Source organism: Gekko japonicus, unplaced genomic scaffold (genome assembly GCF_001447785.1).
Source record: "Gekko japonicus isolate JY-2015 unplaced genomic scaffold, Gekko_japonicus_V1.1 scaffold1025, whole genome shotgun sequence".
Lineage (NCBI taxonomy): Eukaryota > Metazoa > Chordata > Lepidosauria > Squamata > Gekkonidae > Gekko > Gekko japonicus.
Window position 1 is genome coordinate 384,120 of NW_015169203.1, and position 24,040 is coordinate 408,159.

Sequence of the window (24,040 nt, forward strand, 5' to 3'; positions counted from 1 at the left end):
AAATGACACATGATTGCTTAGGGAGAATGCATATGGATAACATTTTCAGAATCTAATGGAATTATATATATGGCTTTAAAATTTAGGATAAAAAGGGAACATTAGTCAATTGAGTACAAGAGGGACGTTTATAAGCACTGATGCTAAAATTATTTTGTAGACATTATTGCTATAGAAAGTAAATTTTAAAAAGACAGAACATAAAATATGAGTTCTATTAAAAGTTTAAAATATTCACAATCAGACCTAAAAAACTTCTCAACATTCATACATAGATGGGTTAGTGCTGTGCAACTGAACCAAACGCGTTTCGGCCCCAAAGGGCCTTCCTCAGTGGTCACAATCCAAAATACAAAGTTGACATACAGTCCAAAAAATTAAAAGTTTAGTCATAATGAAAAGTAATTTGGAATGCCTAATATATCAGGACGTATTTGAAAGGATCAACTCACCTTTAATCATACTTAATCAGTTTAGCATGCTTCATCAAAACGAGGAAGATCTGTGACATTAATTGATATATTCCTTTGGTCTTTATCACTGCTGCTCTCAAATCATTACCTATGCATACAGATTCAGGTGGGTATCCATGTTGGTCTGAAGCAGCAGTACAAAGTTTGAGTCCAGTTGGATACAATAATGCAGTTTTTTCCTGCTTTTGTCCATTACTTTCAACATTTAATAGCTGGTAACTTGATTCTAATAAAAGCTTCTTTTCTTTTAGACAAATACCTCTTCTGTGCCATAGCACATGGATTTCAGGACTGCGTGTGAAGAGGTAATGCCAAATGTTTGTAATTTGGAGGTGGGAGGAATACCTATAGTGGACATTATGTTCTATATGTTTTAGTAAGAAATATCTTTGGATTAATTATGTTTAAGAGATGACAAATCAGGTGTCAGCTAACTAGACATAAATGTAAAATTTCTTCTGAATCTCAAACATATGGAACAGATTGAGTGTGTTATATATATGGAGAACACTGTCATTAGGGTTGCCAGGTCTGAGTTGGAAAATACCTGGAGATTTGGGGGGTGGATCCAGGAGAGGGTGGGGTTTGGGGAGGGGAGGGGCCTCAGCATACTACAATGCCATATAAACCACCCTTCAAAGCAGCCCTTTTCTCCAGGGGAGCTGATCTCTGTCAGCTGGAAATCAGTTGTGAAAGCACCAGTTCACCCTTCCATTTCCCCCATATCTAAGAATGTCCATATGACTAAGAAGAACTGTGAAAATTATTTTGGGGTGTTATCAGATTTCCTTCTATTTCTTTTTTGAGTACTGGATTATGAATGTTCCAAGGCTACTACATGGTTCCTCAGTCTCCCACCCATGGCTTACTACACATATCTCCCAACTTTGTATCTGAATACACTAAAGTTTTGTGTACTTTCCAGATTCTATAATTGGCAGGAAGATGGTAGAAAAGATGAAAAGTTGTTAGATTAAAAACACATACATAATGAAATCATCAATATTATTATTGTAATAAAATGTTTCATTTGACTAAATGAGTTGCATTACAATGCATAAACTAACATGATAATATGGGTTTGGGGACAAAACAGAATAGGTTGTTTCAACACACATAAAGAAGAATGGATTAGTGGAAATGAATGAGGATGTGAGCAAAAATTGCAATATATTGCCATTTATGGTAAATCTTTAGAGCTTATTAAGGACCCAGAAGGAAACAAAAGTGGGGCTGAGAATAAGCCTAACGTAGGTTTATTGTATAGGGACTGGAGAGGCTATGGGTTGGTTCTAAAAGGAGGTGGTCAGGGGCCTAGAGTACTGGAATCAAAGGGGCATATACTTGGCAGACCAACCCTGAGAAGTTTATTTTAAATCATTCCATTAAAAAATACTCTGCTGAGAATGCTTCTGAAATTTTCCTCCTCAGAATTTGTCCCTGGATTTTGGCGTTTTAAATTAAATCTGTCATTGTTTCCTTTCTCCTAAATGTTGTACTGAGCCTGGCTACACACATTCCTCTACAAAATTTTGTTTTCACATTAGAGAGTAGGGGATAGTTCAAGCTAATACATGATAGTACCCTTATGGTTTGTCAAGCAATTGTAAAATTGTGTCAAAAGGAAAACATTCAGGGTATGAAACCTTTCTAAGTTATATAAGTAAAGGTAAAGGTTTCCCTTGCTCAAAAGCTAGTCGAATCCGACGCTAGGCAGTAGGTGATGTGAAGGATCTCAGCCTGAGACCCTGGAGAGCTTCTGTCAGTCTGAGTAGGCCATACTGACTTTGATGGACCAATGGTCTGATTCAGTAGAAGGCAGTTCCATGTGTAAATGTATGTGGATTCTTAGTAGGTTCTTTTACTTGTCCTAGAGGTGTATGGCTTGGCTCACTCACTTTAGTCCTCTGGAATAGGTTTGCATGTGTTTTTGTGTGAACGGGCCAGGTGTGTAAAGAAGAGTTTCAGTGCAGTCAGAATACTTTATCCCCCCTGCCCTGCTTCAAATCATTGATTAGCATAGATCCTACAGAATGTTAATATGGGTAGACGGGAATTAAGCAGAACATGGCTGGAGATGTTGCAGAGCACTAGAAATAAACCTTCCTGAACATTACTCAGGGGTTGCAGGGTTCCCAGAGGTGTGTATATTTTTCTAAGGAAAAGAGTTTCCCATTCTTTACAGTGCTCACCTACAAGGTGATCATTATCTACCTTAAAAATGAATTCCCTGTGCTTCCTGTGTGTAGGCTTCTGAGAAAGCCTGAAGAAGAAGGAAATTTACTTTGCCCAGCACCTTTCTTCCTTTCTCCAAAACATATCCAATGGCCCTGAAGAAGCAGCAGTGAAAACAAAGCTTCTGCCTTCTTTCTCCTTCTCATCCCCATCTCCTAACACCCCAGTTCCTGTACTAGTGATGTCTCAGCTAGAAAACATGGTTTTATGGGCACCTGATATAGACCTGGTACACTAGAGTACTATGGTCCCCATCTCCCTTTTACACGGGAAATTGCTGTTGTTGTATTAGGAGCTGGAAGGGAGAGAGGGAGATTGGCAGTGGTATAGAATAGGACTAGGTGAGAGCGTTCATGAGGGGGATCATAAGAACATAAGAGAAGCCAATATTGGATCAGACCCATGGCCCATCCAGTCCAATACTCTGTCACACAGTGGCCACAAATACCAGGTGCCATTAGGAGGTCCAGCAGTGGGACCAGGACACTAGAACCCCTCACACTGTTGCCCTCCCCCAAGCACCATGAATACAGTGCATCACTTCAGATGATTTGGTGGAGAGATTTAGATCCCCTTGATAGATTTCAGAGTGCAGAATTTGGCCGGAGGGGGATGAGTTACTATTCAGATTGTGGGTGGGATGGAGTAGCTCAGTTTGCCAGGCTGAGCTCTGAATCAAGCTGTGGGGGTATTCATCCGTCACCAGTGAGCAGAAGCTGCAGCAACATACTTTGCTTCTCTTTTTGTCTCTGAGCTTATCAGGAGTTGAGGTTATATGAAAATAAACACAAAAAATTAATTTGAGCATATTTAGCAGTAAGGGTGGTTTTAAAAAAAGTTTTATTAGATCTTAAATCATCTTTCTTCCCTTTCTTAAGAGTGTACCTAATTTATGTTCATCGTTGTTGCTTTGTGCAAAAGGATGTAATGCAACTGAAGGTTTAATTTAAAGCAGCAGTAGTTTCCATATGGTTACAGAGAGACTACTGTGACCTCACTACATAATAGTTTACTCATGTAAATTAGATTTCTGCACAGGTGCAACCAGTCATAGCCCCAAATAGGATGACTTTTTCCCCTCATGCTTTATTTCCTTGTTCAAAGTATAAATAAACTCTGCCCACATGCATCACAACGCTGACTTGTATTGTAATTTCATTGTGATGCCTAATTATTTCTGCTATATAGTAATGTGCCACTTAATTCTTACCACAGCTCTTTCCATAAAGCTTCTCAGGAGATTTTATAGGGTAATCAGCCAAGTCAGAAGTGTGCAGTCAAGTAAAGCAGAACAACTATATAAACAATTTAATATTTTCCAAACATAATCTTACCTCAGGCAGTTCTCAGATTATTTGTGAGGTATTAGGGCTTGTCCACAGCTCCTATTAGGAGATCCTGTGAGGTTTATATCAAAAAGTGTTTTCCCACATCTTACTTTCTTTGGCTGATGGAATGTATAAAATAATTAAAATGTCTCACTTCTCCTCTCCTAGTATCCAAGATAGAAGCCCTGACAATGTCCTTATTCAATAAATTGTACATAGAAAGAAGCAATTTTTCAGTTAACTCAGTGTTAGTACCTTAGTCTTATCTGCTGGCCAGGGGCAAGGCAACATTTTATTTGTCTTGTCTCCCTGAAGCCAGTTTATAATACCACAGCAGACTAAAAAGTGATGGGTCAAGAAATTGGCCAGTTGTGTTCAGCATACCCGAGTAAATATTTCCTTGTGTGGATGTTTTCTTGATATAGCCTTGTGCTCTGTGTGTAGGATCTTATCACTATAACTGATGCTCTCTTAGGCTCTGGTAGTGCATCCTCTGTTTATAGCTGGAAGTGAGAATACGGCATATGTTTGGAGATTCAAATTTCTGCCGATCTCTTGAAGCTTATATACTGTACAAGCACAGGGTGTGTCCCCCACTCAATTAATTAATAAGTCTGAATGCTACAGCTGGTTTATCGAATTCCAGTACTTTATGGACATATTACATAGTATGTTACTTGCAAAAATTAAAACATACACAATGTGTAAAGCCATACCTTTATGTAGCAGTTTATTGTTCCCTGTAATCTGACATGTCATTTTTGTGGTTCAGATTATGGTTCATGGCGGAACCATGAACTGATATGAACCAGGAAGTTGGTTCACAGACCGAACCAGTTCACGTGGGTTCATGACCCCTGCTTTCTGCTCCCACAGCCGATAAGAGGCTGAAACAACTGAGCCATGGGAACAGGGTGCTACAGTGGCTCAGCTGTTTTCAATCTAAACAGCTCAATGGCTGGGAGCAGCCTGCTCCCACAGCTCAGCTGTTTTGGTGGCTTTCGCAAGGAGGAGAAAGCAGGGATCCCCATGAACCTCCACAAACTGCCTTAAAAGTTTGTGGAGGTTTGTGGCTGGGCTGCAATTCACAAACTTCGGTTCACAAACCATGAACCGGCTAAAGTTCATGACAAAAAAAGGTTTGTGAGCTGGTTCATTCTCATCCCTAGTAGGGTCATCCTTCTAAATGCATGATGATATAAATTGTATGCAGTCTCCTAACATGGGGGATAGAGTGTCAAACTGCTTGGTTCGTACTGGGGTGTAACTTTGGGGTATGATACTCAAGGCAGGTATACTTCCCCTTTCTGTTGTGTTTGTGTGGTCCAATTCCTATCTCTTTTTACTGTTACAGGTGGAAGTTTATGATTATGAAGGAGTAAAAAAAGACAGATCCACCTCCAAATATCTTTAATCTGGAGCAGTGTATAGATGAAGTGGGGGAAGTTTTAGCAGCCCTAAGAGTAAGTTTACCAACCTCCACTTGGTGGCTGGAGAGCTACTGGAGTTACAACTGATCTCCAGGATATATGCTTCACTTATTTATATATTGAAAACTTTTATTCCACTTTTTCTGGAGAAACTGGCTGCTTTGGGAGATGGACAGCATGGCATTATACCCTACTTTGGTCCTTCCCTAAACATCACTCTCCCAGGCTCCTCCCTCAGATCTCCAGGTATTTCTGAACCTGGTGTTGGCAACCCTATCTTAACTGGGCAGAGATACCTGGAATGGATGGGCAGGCATGAGTAGTTGAGCAGCAATATATCAAACTTAGGGGTATAAGATTCACTGATAGGAAAAACTGGTTGAGCCTTAGTAATACGCATAGCGTGAAAAGTGTGTGTTGAGGTTTAACAAGTATCTGATCTCCAGTATAAGGAAGGAAAGTGCCCCTTTTGAAAACAGTGGTTAAAGCAGTAGGAACACAGTATCATTGACATTGTAAGATATGTTAACAGGGCACTGAAGAATTGCCAGCTCCAGACTGGGAAGTTTCTGAAGGTTTTGGGAGTGGAGTTTGGGGAGGGAGCTCAGTGGGGTATAACGCCATAGAGTTCACCCCCCAAAGCAGCAATGTTCTCTAGGGGAACTGATCTCTGTCATCTGGAACTCATTTGCAAACCCAAGAGATCTCAAGGACCCACCTGGAGGTTGGCACCACTAGGGAATTACTCTGTGGCTTGTTTCACATCTGTTTTGAATTATCAAGATATATGTCATGCTCTGGCTCGGAAAGCTTCCTTCCAGAGGTTGCTTTTGACCAGCTGAATTTAGACATGCATTAGTTCAGCAGTCAACAAATACAAGATATGATCATAAACACATTTGAAATCATGTTTCTGATGGGTAAGAGCTACTGGATTATAATCAAGTGGCATCCTTCTTACCATTTCAGTGCCCTGTTGTGATCTCAGAAAGGCTCCTGGTTCATGAGTAATTGAAATACTTTTAATAGATGGCTTTGAGCTTAATGCAGATTTGAATGCTTGGCTGAATGATTCCCCTGTAATGTGCAAGGCTGAACTCTTTTACCCTAAGACACTGGTTGCTGAAATACCTGTCTTGACTAGTGTTCCAGGTAATGCTGAAACCAAATGTGTGCTAGATGAGTAGATACTTTAAAAATCATAATTGCATGAACCAAGCTGCTAAAACATTACTGCTTACCTATTTTACCATATCATTCTATCACTGTTTCTGTCTGTTGGTGATAATTGTAGGAATTTTAGCCAATAAGATGGGAAATTTATTGGAGTGTCACCAGTCTCTGTTAATGCGTTACTGACCATACTAGCTTAAAAACAAAAACAAAAAAGAGAAAAAATATTTTGATCCTACAACATGACCTATCAGTATGCCATTTGGAAACTAAGGCAAACTTTTTTTCCCCCTGTTCTTCCCTTGAAGACAAAGACAGGGATTTGTTTGCTGCAGGATGGTAACCAGGAACCTTTCAAAGTGCGGCTGCACTTAGCTAAAGATATTTTGACGATTCAAGAACAAGACGTGATCTGTGTGTCTGGTGAACCTTTCTATTCCGGTGTAAGTATCATTTTCTCCCTTTTGGTTGTTTCCAAAATGAAATAATGTCGGGTTATCTATTTTTACATTCATTAATGATTAACATTCCCCAATTCACTCTTGCTTTTCATTGGGTAGTGTCCATTAATCATTTGATCAATCCAATACACACAGATTTAGAAAGAATCTCTGCAATTTAGCTATATGGGACTGTAGTAAAATGAGTGGGTAGGCCCTTGTCTTTACCATGGGAAATGAGGGATTTCCTTGGCTGGGTCTCGTCTCTAGTTGGTGGATGCCAATGGGAATTCACTTGTCCCCAACTTTTATCACACTCTATCCCCCTTCTCTTTCCTCATTGCTACTGCTAGGCCTCTAATAGAATTTAAGTTGGTTGGCCTACGGCAGACCTTCTTTAAAAAAAATCAGAATCCTCTCCTTACATGGAATTTTTGGAGGAAGTTTAGCATAGAGGTCCCCAACATGTTGCCCATGAGCGCTATAGCACCCTCCAACACCTTTCCTTGTGCCCACCAAGTGTTGGTTTTTTAGAAAGTGGGCTGGGAAAGGTGGGGCTTTTGCCCAGAAGGAATTCTCATTGGCCATTGAAGATCTGATTGGCTGGGCAGCTGCCACCACAACACAAGGATCATCACTGAATCACTGAAGGAAAGCTGTGTGTATGCAAGAAAATATTTTAAACAATATGTTCATAAACAGGGCTTCTACCTGAAATATTGAGGAATTACTGCTCAAATTATGTATGACTTCACTCTCTGGCATTTTGTGGTTGGCTCCACCTCTTGTAGCAGCTATTTTGAGGTTGTCTCCACCTCCTTTGGCAGTCCTTTTGTAGTTGCACTCACCACCCTGTGTTGGAATCCCAACGGAGCCCTCAGGCTTAAAATTTTGCTTGTTAAAGATATCCTCCACTGAGCAGGGAAGAACTTAAGAACATGAGACCTGCTGTATCAGACCAATGTCTGGATCAGACCAATCTAATCCAGCATCCTGTCTCACATAGTGGCCAACCAGTTCCTCTGGAGGGCCAACAAAAGGGCACAGAGGCTTCCTTCCCTGATGTTGCCTCCTGGCTCTGGGATTCAGAGGTTTAGTGCCTCTGAATGTGGAGTTTCCCTTGCTTCTCTTGTGATGCCAGATATGGGGCTTTCTCATTGATTCAGACCAAACAACTCCAATTTCAAAAGAAGAATAAAAATTTACTTTAAGTATATACATAGTGAAGACATACAAGAGTACAAGAATACAGTTGCACTACAACTACAGTATTTGAGCAAAGAAAAACTAACAAATAATTAAATTCATCCTTTATCCTTGGATCTTACTTATCTTTCTGATGTTAAGAGAAGGGCAGAAATTTCTTCTTCATTCCAGGTTTGATGTTTATTTTAGGTTTACTCTTCTTCTAGAATATCTAGAGTATGTCTGATCAGACCAATGGCCAGTATATGACTGTTCTCTAATTTACGGCTCCTTTGAATGGCTACTTCCAAATTTCCCACAAAGAATGGCCACTCATTCTCAGCAACTCTCTTATCCAAATATGCCAGGCTGGGAAAGAGGCAAAGACTTCACAATTGCCTACATGACTACAGCAGAGATATCTCTCCTTATCTCCTTGTGTTGTTTTATTTCTCCCTCTCTGCTGCTTGGAATAGGAAGGGAAATGGGGGAAGAAAGCTAGCTCTGTTTCCAGCAGGCTATTTGAATTGGCAGTTTGAGCTTAACACCTGAACATTCTCCGGGTGTAATTCATATAGCAAAATGGAACATTCTGACATAGGTACTGGGCTGAAGTGTCATATTGTCACAGCATGTGTATCTGTCATTTTGCTGCTGAAGTTCTTTTGGCTGAAATCAAGGAAGTGGTTGCAGAATAATGATGCACCTGTAATTATTTCCATCTTCTGCTGCTGATTCAAATTATATGATTCAAATTACAGTAATAGTCCCCCTGGTTTCCAGAGTCGGTGCATAGAAACAACTATCTTCAATGTTACGTAGGCTGCTGCCACACACGCTTAGTAATCCACTTTCAATCCACTTTCAGTGCACTTTCAAAGTGGATTTTGCCAGTTCACACAGTAAAACTCCACTTTGAAAGTGCACTGAAAGTGGATTGAAAGTGGATTACTTAGCGTGTGTGGCAGCAGCCCTAGTTTCCAGAAACTGCGGGGCAAGGGCGGGCGTCTGATCGCGTTTCCGGTGGTATCCGGCGCCCGCCCATGTCCCCTTGCGGAAAAGGGTTTTTTTCCCCCCACGTCTCCGTGGATGCGCACACGCACCCAACGGAGCATGCGCATTCGTAGTGTACACAAAAAAAGAAAACCAGTTCGCCGCGCCGCGCGCTTCTTCATTGCGCGCAGGCGTGTGTTGTGATCGGCACCTCTCCCTTGCCATGGAACCTCCACAGTACCTCCACAGAACCTCCACAGTAGGTCTGATCGCTTTACTGCATGTTAGTTTGCCCCGGGGCAAACAGCCACACTTCTCCTCTGCAGTTTCCTGCCCGTGTGGCAGGGGCCAATGTTACGTAGGCTGCTGCCACACACGCTTAGTAATCCACTTTCAATCCACTTTCAGTGCACTTTCAAAGTGGATTTTGCCAGTTCACACAGTAAAACTCCATGTGTGTGGCAGCAGCCTTATAGTAGTGGAGGTACAAGTGGTTAATGTAGGTTCTATAGGAAATTCATGGCACATTTTTTTCTTGTAGGCTTTTCTTCCAACTACTGGAATCCACATGTTGCCAGGTCACAAGTACCGGGGGGGAGGAAGATAAAAATGGCTGACCACCTTGACCAATCACCCCTTCTCCCCCACACATGGAGCACTTGTAAGCCTGGAAACATGTGAGTTCCCGTACTTGGAAGAAAGGCCTACAAGGGGGGGGGAAAGTACAACAATATGACACACACAAAATTGCATGGAAAACTATTTTTCTTCACTGTATTAAAATAGCAAATATTCATACAAGATAAATGAACAGATACCCTTAAAAAATATTGTGATAATGTTTGGTATTGTTAGAATTTCAGTGAAGAAAAAAGTGTGTATCTATGTCCTATGACCAAGCGTGATCCCCTGGAGAAGGTAATGGCAACCCACTCCAGTATGTTTGCCAAGAAAACCCCATGGACAGTATCAAAAGGCTAAAAGATATGACGCCGGAAGATGAGCCCCTCAGGTCGGAAGGTGTCCAATATGCTACTGAGGAAGAGCAGAGGGCAAGTACAAGTAACCCCAGAAAGAGTGAAGCAGCTGGGCCAAAGCTGAAAGGACGCTCAGTTGTGGATGTGTCTGATGCTGAAAGGAAAGTCCGATGCTGCAAAGAACAATACTGCATAGGAACACGGAATGTAAGATCTATGAATCAAGGCAAGCTTGATGTGGTCAAAAATGAGATGGCAAGACTGAACATCGATATCTTAGGAATCAGTGGACAGGAATGGGCGAGTTTAACTCAGAAGACCATTATATCTACTACTGTGGCCAGGAATCTCGTAGAAAAAATGGTGTGGCCTTTATAATCAACAAGAGAGTACAAAAGTCAGTATTGGGATACAATCTCAAAAATGACAGAATGATTTCTGTTCGATTCCAAGGCACACCATTCAACATCACAGTAATCCAAGTCTATGCCCCAACCACTGATGCAGAAGAGGCTGAAGTGGACCCGTTCTATGAAGACCTACAACACCTCCTAGAACTAACACCAAAAAATGATGTCCTCATCATCATAGGGGACTGGAATGCTAAAGTAGGAAGTCAAAAGGTAACCAGAATAACAGACAAGTTTGGCCTTGGAAAGCAAAATGAAGCAGGGCAAAGGTTAACAGAGTTTTGTCAAGAGAACACACTGGTCATAGCGAACACCCTTTTCCAACAACCTAAGAGGCGACTCTACACATGGACATCACCAGATGGGCAACACCGAAATCAGATTGACTATATAATTTGCAGTCAAAGATGGAGAAGCTCTATCCAGTCAGTAAAAACAAGACCTGGAGCTGACTGTGGTTCAGATCATGAGCTACTCATTGCAAAATTCAGACTTAAACTGAAGAAAATTGGGAAAACCACGAGGCCATTCAGGTTTGACCTAGATCGCATCCCTGATGAATATACAGTAGAGGTGAAGAATAGATTCAAGGGTCTGGATTTGATAGATAGAGTGCCTGAAGAACTATGGACGGAGGTTCGTGACATTGTACAGGAGGCAGCAATCACCACCATACCAAAGAAAAAGAAATGCAAGAAAGCAAAATGGCTTTCTGATGAGGCTTTACAAATAGCAGAGGAAAGAAGGAAAGCGAAAGGCAAAGGCGAAAAGGAAAGATTTACCCAACTGAACGCAGATTTCCAGAGAACAGCAAGGAGAGATAAGGAGGCCTTCCTGAATGAACAGTGCAAAGTAATAGAAGAAAACAATAGAATGGGAAGGACTAGAGATCTCTTCAAGAAAATTGGAGAAATCAAGGGAGCGTTCCATGCAAAGCTGGCCATGATAAAGGACAAAAACGGTAGGGACCTAACAGAAGCAGAAGAGATTAGGAAAAGATGGCAAGAATACACAGAAGAACTATACAAGAAAGACCTCGATGTCCTTGACAACCACGACGGTATAATCACTGACCTCGAGCCAGACATCCTGGAATGTGAAGTTAAATGGGCCTTAGAAAGCATTACTAACAACAAAGCTAGTGGAGGTGATGGTATCCCAGCTGAGCTATTCAAAGTCTTAGAAGAGGATGCTGTTAAAGTTCTGCACTCCATTTGCCAGCAAATTTGGAAAACGCAACAGTGGCCACAGGATTGGAAAAGATCAGTATACATTCCAATCCCAAAGAAGGGCAATGCCAAGGAATGTTCAAACTATCGCACAATTGCACTCATATCACACGCTAGCAAGGTCATGCTCAAGATCCTACAAGCTAGGCTTCAACAGTACGTGGATAGAGAACTACCAGAAGTACAAGCTGGGTTTCGAAGAGGTAGAGGAACGAGAGATCATATTGCCAACATTCGCTGGATTATGGAGAAAGCAAGAGAGTACCAGAAAAATATCTACTTCTGCTTCATTGACTATGCTAAAGCCTTTGACTGTGTGGATCACAACAAACTATGGCAGGTCCTTAAAGAGATGGGAGTACCAGACCACCTCACATGTCTCTTGAGAAACCTGTATAAGGGCCAAGAAGCGACAGTTAGAACCGGATACGGAACAACTGATTGGTTCAGCATAGGAAAAGGAGTACGACAAGGATGTATACTGTCACCTTGCTTATTTAATATATATGCAGAGTACATCATGCGAAATGCTGGCCTGGATGAATCACAAGCGGGAATTAAGATTGCTGGGGAAAAGATCAACAACCTCAGATATGCAGATGATACCACTCTAATGGCTGAAAGTGAAAAGGATCTAAAGAGCCTCTTGCTCAGAGTAAAAGAGGAGAGCGCAAAAGTGGGCTTGAAGCTCAACATCAAAAAAACTAAGATCATGGCATCCGGCCCCATCACTCCTTGGCAAATAGAAGGGGAAGTCGTGGAAGTAGTGACAGACTTCACGTTCCTGGGATCCCAGATCACCGCAGACTGTGACTGCAGCCATGAAATTAAAAGACGCCTGCTCCTTGGGAGGAAAGCGATGGCGAACCTAAACAGCATGATAAAAAGTAGAGACATCACCCTGCCAACAAAAGTCCGCATGGTCAAAGCAATGGTATTCCCAGTAGTCATGTATGGCTGTGAGAGTTGGACTATAAGGATGGCCGAGCGCCGAAGAATAGATTCTTTTGAACTATGGTGCTGGAGGAGACTCTTGAGAGTCCCTTGGACTGCAAGAAGAACAAATCAGTCAATCCTCAAAGAAATCAACCCTGACTGTTCCCTGGAAGGCCAGATAATGAAACTGAAGCTCAAATACTTTGGCCACCAAATGAGAAGGGAGCACTCACTGGAGAAGACCCTGATGCTGGGAAAGATTGAAGGTCAAAGAAGATGGGGACGGCAAAGGATGAGATGGTTAGACAGTGTCATCGATGCAACGAACATGAAGTTGAGCAAACTTCAGAGGACGGCGGAAGACCGGAAGGCCTGGCGGGAGCTGATCCATGGGGTCGCGAAGAGTCGGACTCGACTGTGCGACTGAACAACAACAAATGTCCTATGAAGATCCCATGAGGTTCAAACCATAATGTTTTACATTTTAGCCTCTGAATTGTTGCTATCTGTCTTCGCATTCATTCTAATTTCTGTTACTATGTCTTTATGCCTACTTAACCATAAACTTGTAATGCCATTGAATCTTGCCCTTGGGGGTGCTTTATTGGGAAAGGGGTAGCAGTTTGCTTTTTGAAAACTGAACAAATAGACACCCAGTCCTCAATTTTGCTCTGGGATATATAAATTTGAGTAACATGGATTGTACTTTTTTTTAAAGTATTGTTTTCAGTATCAGAATAAGATGACTTGCAGTGGAACAACTAAAATAATAAATCCAGTGAAACAACTAAAATAGTAATAATGATAGCATTATCTAACATTCCTCTCCATTCCTGCAGCATTTTCTGAGTCCTGGAAAGATGATTCCTGGGACTGGAGGAACTGTATGGAGGAGAGCCTTGTGGGCTTCTTATGGAGCTCTGCTGATATACAAGAAAGAAGGAGGCAGTTTAATTCCCTTCCCCATCCTCTGTGCTTTGCTCCAACCTGAACAATTTGTCATTTTTTAAAATATGGGTTCTGCTTGCAAATTTACAATTTAAAACAACAATACTAGAAGACAAAATAGATGTAAAGAAAAAAGGGTGGTGAAGGAAAGGCAAAGGTTAGAGGTCAGGAGCCCTGTGTTTTTCTTTCCAGCAGATCTTTGATACACTGTGCCTAAGTGTGGCTTTAACTGGCCTTGGAGCACTGTAACATTTTCTTGAATTGTTTCTTCTCTTTCCTTAGATAACCTTAGAAAGTCAATGAATCCCCATTGTACTGCCAAACCTGATCTGATTTTATTTATTAAAAGATTTATCATTTCCTGAATATATTTCACTAATATTATTTATATTGTATCTGACATTTAAATAATATCTTGGCACACATGCATAATATTTTTATTTAGTTATATGAGTAGATTTCCGTACAGTGTTACAGCCAGCCTATATCTTGGGAATATTATTTTAGAAGGTAACAAATGAGGTGCTCCATTTAGTTAACCTGGCTGGACCTTATGTGCAGATTAAACACATAGCCCATTAGCTAATTTATATCAATCTGATGATGTATGTTACTTTTCTTGCCAGAGCAATTGTTATAGTGGACTCCATGTCAGCCTTTACTAAGAAACTGAAGAGATCCAAATTGATTAGGTTCATCCTAGCTGAGAAAGAGAAATCATATGTATAAAACACTGCTTTTTTACTGCACATGGTTTATAATTATTATGTAGCACTGATCAGGCATGTCCAGTTGACTTTGTCTAAGCATATTTTCACAGGATACTCACTGTCACAACAACATACTGTGTGTTCTGTATCAGTGAAAATTAGGCCAGGAATAATTATCTTCATTTCAACATCATCCCCAAGTGCAGTGCTACGTTTTTCCCTTGTAGGAAAAAGAATGCCAAACATATACTTGTATGAAGAAGAAAATAAAGAGGTCCACGCAGAGTTGCCCTTTGGGATGGGAGCCAATACTTCCTCTTATGGTTCCAAGCACTGAGAATCAAGTCTTCACCTGTCTGGACCCCTTCATACCTATTTTATTTTCCTTTCTTATACTATTGGAGGGTTCACTATGAGAATGAAGTGTACACTGTTTTGTAGGACCACCCAGTATTAAGGATAAGGACAGTGGGTTTTTTGTTTTTGTTTTAAGTTGTCCTCTTGTCCCATAGGAGTGTGACAGATTGGTAGGAAATGTCTTTACTTAAGATGCTGTCAAATCTATAAAGCTTGAGGGGACCTGTAAAAGTCGTTATTTTGGGCCTAACCCATACAAATAAATGCTTATGATACATTTTCATTTGTAGTTTGTACTGTAACATAAACATTCCCTACCTCTGCCTTGAATTGAACCACTTTGGGCATGATTTAGGGGGAATAGGCTTACCTCCCAAGAACTATAAATGGAGCGCAGTCTGTGAGAAAAGATGTTTTGCTTCCTTCACCTTTCTATTTGAAAGCTGCTCTTGAGAGTCAGGGGACCCTCTGGACTGTCTTAGGATACAGTGATGCATCTGAAAGGAGATAAATTATTACTCACAGGCTATATCAATATGGGTAGCCCTGTTACCCTGTCTGTAACAGTAGCAAAGAGTCCAGTAGCACCTTAAAGACTAACAACATTTGTGGCAGTGTATGGGCTGCCTCAAACAAACTATGGCAGGGCCTTAAAGAGATGGGAGTACCAGACCACCTCACATGTCTCTTGAGAAACCTGTATAAGGTCCAAGAAGCGACAGTTAGAACCGGATATGGAACAACTGATTGGTTTCGCATAGGAAAAGGAGTACGACAAGGATGTATATTGTCGCCTTGCTTATTTAATATATATGCGGAGTACATCATGCGAAATGCTGGCCTAGATGAATCACAAGCAGGAATTAAGATTGCTGGAGAAAAGATCAACAACCTCAGATATGCAGACGATACCACTCTGATGGCAGAAAATGAAGAGGACCTAGAGCCTCTTGCTCAGGGTAAAAGAGGAGAGTGCAAAAGTGGGCTTGAAGCTCAACATCAAAAAAACTAAGATCATGGCATCCGGCCCCATCACTACTTGGCAAATAGAAGGGGAAGTCGTGGAAGTAGTGACAGACTTCACGTTCCTGGGATCCCAGATCACCGCAGACTGTGACAGCAGTCATGAAATTAAAAGATGCCTGCTCCTTGGGAGGAAAGCGATGGCGAACCTAAACAGCATGATAAAAAGTAGAGACATCACCCTGCCAACAAAAGTCTGCATGGTCAAAGCAATGGTATTCCCAGTAGTCATGTATGGCTGCGAGAGTTGGACTATAAGGAAGGCCGAGCGCAGAAGAATAGATTCTTTTGAACTATGGTGCTGGAGAAGACTCTTGAGAGTCCCTTGGACTGCAAGAAGAACAAATCAGTCAATCCTCAAAGAAATCAACCCTGACTGTTCCCTGGAAGGCCAGATAATGAAACTGAAGCTCAAATACTTTGGCCACCAAATGAGAAGGGAGCACTCACTGGAGAAGACCCTGATGCTGGGAAAGATTGAAGGTCAAAGAAGACGGGGACAGCAAAGGATGAGATGGTTAGACAGTGTCATCGATGCAACGAACATGAAGTTGAGCAAACTTCAGAGGATGGCGGAAGACCGGAGGGCCTGGAGGGAGCTGGTCCAACAACAAAAATGGGCTGCTAAGTCACTGCTTACTTCTTCATATAGAAGTAAGCTTGTCCCTAATGGACGTATTTTGCTCACTTGGGCAAAAAATGGACATATTTTGTTCACTTGGGCAAGGGAACAGTCATAATAAAAATTGTAAGAATGCATGTGCCCAAATCATTCTTTAACTAGACAGTTCACCTGCCTTTTCTGTTAAACAAAACAAAACACAAAATCATGTAATCGTTCATGTATGCATCATATTGCTTTTACCACACTTATACCTTTCTAATCCACTCTCTACATTATTTATATAATACATTATATCTCATGTCTTAGACAATTTCTGTTTGCATTATTTTCTAATTCTGTAATCCTAGTCCTTTTGCATTATTTATTGAATGTTTTATATTGTCTGATTGAATTGTTCATTTATATTTTGTAATAAAGTAAACAAATTAATAAAATACACCAAGGGACTCCTCATATCTGTAAGTTACTCACTGTGAAACATAGATGTACATATGATGAGAAATGATAACAAGAGACAGGGCAGGGGAAGCTGTGGGAAGTAGTATAAGAATTTGCATGTGCAGTCAGTTATTCCCCCCCCCATGACATATGCAAATTACTTGAATACAATCGTTTGTCAAAATTTCAGCTGTGCTGATTGCCACTTGTAGACAGCTTATGAATAGAACTGTCTGGGCAATCAAGGATCCCTGGTTGTGATTGGCATGAAGGATCACCACTTTTGTATGCGTTTTATTCTGTGAGGAGATAAAATGGTGAAATTTTGGACTGGGAGGCTGGGCATCACAAGCTGAATCTTGTTTCACATGTTTTGCCATTGGTAATTAATGGTTTCAGTTGATTGGATTCATCTTCTGCCAACAATCTTGGATACATTATTTCTGAATTGTTTCTTTGGATTATTTGCTGGGTTAGGTCCTAATTTACAGAAGGATGGAAAAGTGGCTGTCTTCCACAACTAGAGGTATAGGAATCCCTCTCTCTCTCTTTTTCTGAAGGAGGAAGAAAGTTACTTAGTGCTTAAGAATTGTAGGCAGGGGTCATTTCGTAGAAAAAAAGCTAGGGGGACTCATTAGCATAACTCATTAGCATATGCCACACCCCCTGACATCACTGGAAGTGTGTCCTCCCCACAGCCGGCGGCGACCTCCAGCGGGCACCAGCAGGGAGCTCCAGGCCCCGCCCTCCCGCACCTCACCCGGGGGGATGGTGTCCCCCCGCGTCCCCCCTCAAATGACCCCTGATTGTAGGTAATCTGTAGACTTGGTTTCATTAGACAAATTACATTGTGCTATATATTAACCATATCTCTTTTTCTAGTTATATTTGTAAATATTATTGCAGCCACCTCTACTTTTTCATTTAAAGATATATGTATATTTCTCATTACCACATGAATAAAAATGGATTTGCATCCTATCTGGGGGGGGGTAGCTTCCAACACACATAGAAATTCCATGCCACTGGTAAAAGACTGCAGGTGCATCTGCTTGTAAGTTACTTTGCATAGCTTGGCCAGTCTGACATTCCACATTCTTTAAAGGATGCATAAACATACACATCATTTAGGACTAATTTTTTTGCATGTGGCAGCCTTTATTGGTACAATTTTATGAAATTTTTGCTTTACAATTAAATACAGCTTTTAAAAAATCATAAATGGCCCTGACCAAAATAGTACAGTCTGCAACACATAATGTGCATAAGAACAAGAGCATTTGAAAGACAGGGGGAAACACTCTTGATTCCTCCCATCTCTCTAATGGTAATTTTAGAATAAATGTTGGAGTTTGGGACTCACCTTGGAAAATATGACGCACAGGCTAGGAACAGCATAGTAATGTTTGGTTGTAGATATTTTAAGAGGTAATAGTTTAAATATAACTGAACCTAGTTTGTCGTTTCAGGAAAGAACTGTAACAATCAGAAGACAAACCGTAGGAGGATTTGGATTAAGTATAAAGGTAGTGTGTATTTTCTCTACTGTTCTGTATATTACATTATTAGTGTCTTTTGTCTTGCAGACAATATTTTTAATAAGATCAAAAGGTGTTTGAAAGTGCAGGTAACAATGCAGTCAATGAGATCTGAATTGTGTCACTAAGTTTGTTTACTTAATTGCAGCAGGGTTTCCTTAGTGAATAGAGGAGGGAGGGGAGGCAGCATCTCATTACAATTTGGCTTGGGTGTTCTCTAAGGTTTGATTCATAAATTAAAAGGTAGATAGGCAACTGCACAGTCTTTTCTTCCCAGCTATTTCAATTGAAAGTTCTCATTAATGATGGCTAAATCCCAGTGGCAGGCACACAGAGCATCCAGTGAACTCATCTGGAATTCAGTATTGTTTTCACAGTTGCTCATTAATAAATAAAATGGGTATTCTGGCACCGTAAAGACTAATACATTTATCAAAGTACCACTTTTCATGGACCACAAAAGATTAAATAAATCTGCTTGTTTCTCAAGATTCCTTAAGACTTCTTTTGTGTTTGCTACAGGACACTACCAGTGGTATCCAAAGCAGAGTTGCACCCTTCCATATCAGTTGAAGAAAATGACTTATGAGAGTGGTATTTTGCTTAGAGTTCGACTATAAAACTGCTACACCAGTTGAATTTGTAACCATGAAAGGGTGTCATCAATAATCAAAGATATTACCAGGGCTCTAGTCGGGGGGGAGCTCTCAGGTACGGAGCTCCGGAAGAGAACCTCTAGGGGGCGGGGCCGTCACGTGGTGAAGCCCCGCCCCCTTAAGTTATGCTAATGAGTTATGCTAATGAGCTCCGGCAGCTCTTTTTCTACAACAAGACCCCTGGATATTACTGTTTTCTTCATCATTTTTATTTTGCTGTAGGTAGAATTGTTAATTCACAGGAGAATGTATTTTTTTCTCTCTCCTGTGTCAAGGTGAAGCTTAGGAGGCATGAAAGGCCCATAAAGGAAAGAAAGGAAAAGTGTTTTGAATAATTTGCTTCAACTCTGAAACACTGTATAGATCAACAGACCTTTCATGTAAATGACAACATAAAACTTGAAGACAGCTATAGAGCGAGCTGAAGTTACTGCACATGAATGCAAAATAGCATTAACGCATGCATACATTTCCCAGAATTAATCTTTTAAAATGTGACTCAGAGAACAAGTTGACCTGTAGTTTCCTTATTTTGTAACTGAGTAGAAAATTGATGAGAGGAGAAGTCTTAAAATTAGTCTGGTTTGTTGATCTGTTCAACAAACCAGTCTAATTTTAAGACTTCCTCTCATCAGTTTTCTACTCAGTTACAAAATTGTCCTATTTAATCATGTTAGCAGCTAAATGCTGCATTATAGCTAAAACTTAAAGGGCCCTCCAACTGATTAGCTGGAGCTCATGACCTGCCAATCAGCTGGAGGGCCCTTTAAATCTTGCAGGAGGGGAGAGAGAGGGGTGGCTGCTGGTGGTTGCTCTTGGGGGTGGGGCTTCCCCCCACTGGCTAGCCGGCTGGTGGTGGGCAGGAGCCTGTGAAATCGGGGGATCCCTCGCCCCCACTTGAGGACTGGCATCCCTATTGATAGTTTATGTGTGACGGGAGAGGAGGAGATATTACATGAGCACATAGGTTAAATAGGCTTGCTCTCATCTCAAAAACAAGTTCCAATGCGACAAATGAATACAAACTGAGATTTATATATATATATATATCAGAAGGTTCTGGGGGCTGAGAATAAATTATGAGAACAGGCAAAGCCCAGTAGAGAGTTGGAGGACAATGTAGATGTTCAAAGCTTGTCTCTCCTCATGGAAAGAAAATAATACTTATGGTAAATAGATGTGGCGGGAGGAAAGGAAGTGAAACCTGAGCACTTTCTACGGTAGAGACAGAGTAAAGCTAGAAAGGTAGATTAGCAACTGAAGAAAACAGAGGCACCAAGGTTAATGTCTTCTAAATAAAGGCCCAGATCCAGACTGCTGTGCATAACTTAATTATAACTTAATTGATTATATAACGAGTCTAGCTCGCCACCTAGTGGTGCATAATGCTAAAAGAGCTGGCAGGAGAGGAGGGAAAGGGGTGGCTGCTGGCCGCATGCCTGAACTGCAAGTGGTGAATTTGCCACTTGGAGTTCTGCCATGGGCGGCCCCATTTGTAAAAACATTTAAAGGGTCCCTTTAAATGCTTTTTACAAGTGGGGGCCGCCAACGCCTGAATTTCAAGCAATGAATTCACCACTTGCAGTTCAAGTTGCCTCCCTAATGATGATGTCACTTCTGCATGACATAATCACATTAGGGACATCCCCTTCCCCTGCAGGGACACCTCTTCAAAGTTCCCCACCAGCAAGTGGACAGGACCAGGCAACCGTAACTGACACATGAAGACTTTCTAGTTTAGAACGTCCTCAGTTTAATTGGTTGTGATGTCATGATTTCTGATGCTCCCCTCAAAAATGGAGTCTTTTCCTTTGCCCATAATCCAGAATCCATATTTTTAATCCTGGTTTAGGATTCTGATTTGAAACAAATTTAAGGTAAAAGAAACAAAGAAAAAGTCCCAAATTGTGGCTCTGTGTGTGTGAGTGGTGGTGGGGTGTGTGTGTTAACATTCACAAGAATGGGCCAGGTTTACTGTCTGTGGGGTCAATTTCTGATTTCCTTGGCTTCTTGCTCTTCAAAATCTCTCTAGATGGCCTTCCAGTGTCCCGACACACTTGCAGCACTCTTTAATCAGAAGTGGTGCTTTCATATTTCATCCTCCATCTTAGATGTTATTTTTGGCCTCCATTTGACCCATTCTAAAACTTGACATGTCAGAAGTCTCAAATGTTACCCTCCCCCAAATGTGAATGGAAAGTGCCTTAGTTCAGTTCAGTTCAATTTATTGTAATTAGCCATTGGCTTTTACAAGGTTACAAAACTCTCGGCAATAAAAATACAGATTATGAACAAGGCTAATATCAAAATATACAAAAGTACCGAAAGTCAGTAGCAAAATGTGACTAATTTAATACAGTAACCTAGATAATCCTCCTTCCGTTGCCACCTTGGAACGTATATTCTTTGCAGCAAGGGCAAATAGTGAAACTTTATAAGAAGCATATGCATCAATGTCAGATAACAAAAATGAGATTTGATCCTCAACTGTGTATAGACTAAGACCAGATAAAATACCTGCCAATATGTTAGCCCTCGGACTGGAATACAGTGGGCAAAAAAGGATATAATGTGGTAAGTCCTCGAGTGTGTGGGTGCCACAAATACAAAGGCGATGGGCCAATGGAGTTTGGTTAGAGCAGCCCTCCATTGGCATTGATTGAAACCGTAGGGAAGTAAAGGATGCTCTAAGTACATATTTGGAGATGTTACTAGATATGGAGTTCTAGTATGGTCCGATTTAATTAGTTTGTACCATGGTGCTGCTTTTGGTTTTAATATAAAAGAGCGATCTAGCCAGGCGTCAAAGTCATAAATCCAGTTTCTCAGTTGGGATTTATCAATTGATGTTCCCAAAAGATCATTGGGGATAGAGTATCTTGAACGAATATTGTTAAGAAAATTGTGGCACTGCGAATCTTTGACTAACAGCAGGTTAAAGGATTGGTGACAAGGAGTTAATTTCTGAGTTTTCCATTCTTTTCCAGTATCTAATAATTATAAGGTGTGCCCGAACCTTAAGAGAAGGGATACCGGTTTCAGCTCTCATCAAAGCAGCTTAGGGAGAGCTAAAATGAGCCTTAGAAATTATTCTGGACTACTTCAAGGCTGGCCAAGTGCCTTAGTTAATATTTTATTTATTTATTTATTTATGGATTTATATTCCGCCCTACCCAGAAGGCTCAGTCAAATAGTGTGACATACTATTCCATGTCATAAAAGGCACATGATTTGCTGATTCCATTGGGCAGAGTAATTCAAGCTTTTTTAATTAGTATGCAGTCATAATGCTTTAGCTAGCAAGTGGAACAGTTGAATCTCAGAGATGATTAATTTTTAGCACACTGAATTCTATAGCCAAAGCTAGAGGGATAAACTGTAAAACATCTGGCTTGTTTTTTGGTATTAGTTGTAGAAATCCATCACAAATTAAATTTCTTCAGAAAAACCAACTCTCACTGAGAGGAAAATGTTCACCTGAATATACCAAAGCTATTCAAATGGACAGTTAATTCAAATAATGTCTTCAGTCTGTCTTCTTTTGAGTCAGGGGTCCCCCATCATTTTCCAGCCTGCAGGCACCTTTGGGCTCCTGACTCAGGGTAGTGGGCACAACCACAAAATGGCTGCCTCAGGAGGTGGAGCCAACCACAAAATGTCAAGAAGTGAGGTTATGCAGAACTCTAATAGTAACTCTTCAACATTTCAGACAGGAGCTCTGTGGTGTCCTCTTATTAGGGAGGACTGGTTTTCCCTTTAAATGTGCTCTTTGCTTTTGTAAACGGGGTAGTTTCTGCTGCCACCAGGAATGTAAGGATCTCGAAACCTTCTCTCTGTTTCTTTTGCTGGTAAGGTGATCTAGAGTCGGGGCTTTTCAGGGATCTGTGTGGTTCTGAGGAGAGATAGAACTAAATTCGGGGATAAACTTGAACAAAAGTTGATTTATTGAAGTACGAACAAAATATGAGGTTGGTTATTCTGTAACTATCTTGGATAAAGGGACTTGAAAATATGTCTATCAAATGTATCACACACACAGTCTTTTTTGTTTTGACACTCAGTTCCAACATTAACAGGAGTCACTCTTTGCTATTGTCAGCCACACAGGCTAAGGACATATATACTGCTCTCTTTATATACTCACTCAGAACTTTATATACTCACTCAGAACTAACTGAACACTCACTGACTTAACTCTCCAACTGAACAATTCCAACTGATTTTCCTGTCTCTCATAACTGACACACTGACACATCCACACAGATTCACTTCAAAAACCCCTCCAACACTCTGTCATCCACCAATCACAGCACATTTGTCCCTCTCAATCACTCTAGTCTATTAACCATGCACTCCAACCAAGCATTTAAAGGCACACACACGCTCATAAAACAAGGAATCATTACAAACTCTGTTTAACAGTTTGCCCTTTAAAACGAGCATATTGTTTAAGAATATGTTCTTGTATAAACACAGCTTACTGTCAGATATGTGGTAAAGATCCTTGTGCTGTGGTGGCCCAGCTGGGCAAACTTCCTGCCTGGTCCTGCCCACTTTCTAAAAACACTTTGCAGGCCCTAGGAAAGGTGACAGCAGGTGTCATGATGCTCCCCCTTTAATTGATGTACTGTTCATGATTAGTGATGTTGCAGTAAAGGTAAAGGTAAAGGTTCCCTTGCTCGAAAGCCAGTCGAATCCGACTCTAGGGTTGCGGTGCTCATCTCCGTTTCAAAGCCGAAGAGCCAGCGCTGTCCAAAGACGTTTCCGTGGTCATGTGGCCGGCATGACTCAAGCTAGCAACAAGGTGATTGTTTAAGGAAAGACAAATAAAAGTGTTAAAAAACAGAAACACAGTAAAGGATTAGCACTGGTGTTTCTGGTTTGCTTAAAGAGATAGTCTAAAGCTACCTTTTACATTTTGTTAAAAATGAGTGTG

The 24,040-nt window shown here is 41.0% G+C and overlaps 1 protein-coding gene across 2 annotated transcripts in view; it reads left to right on the plus strand.

Annotated features, from left to right (window-relative positions):
- The first annotated feature begins 723 nt into the window (after positions 1–723).
- Positions 724–24,040, plus strand: part of SNTG1 (syntrophin gamma 1) — a 241,805-nt gene continuing 218,488 nt past the window's right edge. For both annotated transcript variants that reach the window (XM_015416347.1, XM_015416348.1), the window contains exons 1-3: positions 724–778; positions 6,948–7,082; positions 18,380–18,436. In XM_015416347.1, coding sequence (XP_015271833.1) covers positions 752–778; positions 6,948–7,082; positions 18,380–18,436 — 219 coding nt within the window. In that variant the 5' untranslated portion in view covers positions 724–751. The remainder of the gene's footprint in view (positions 779–6,947; positions 7,083–18,379; positions 18,437–24,040) is intronic.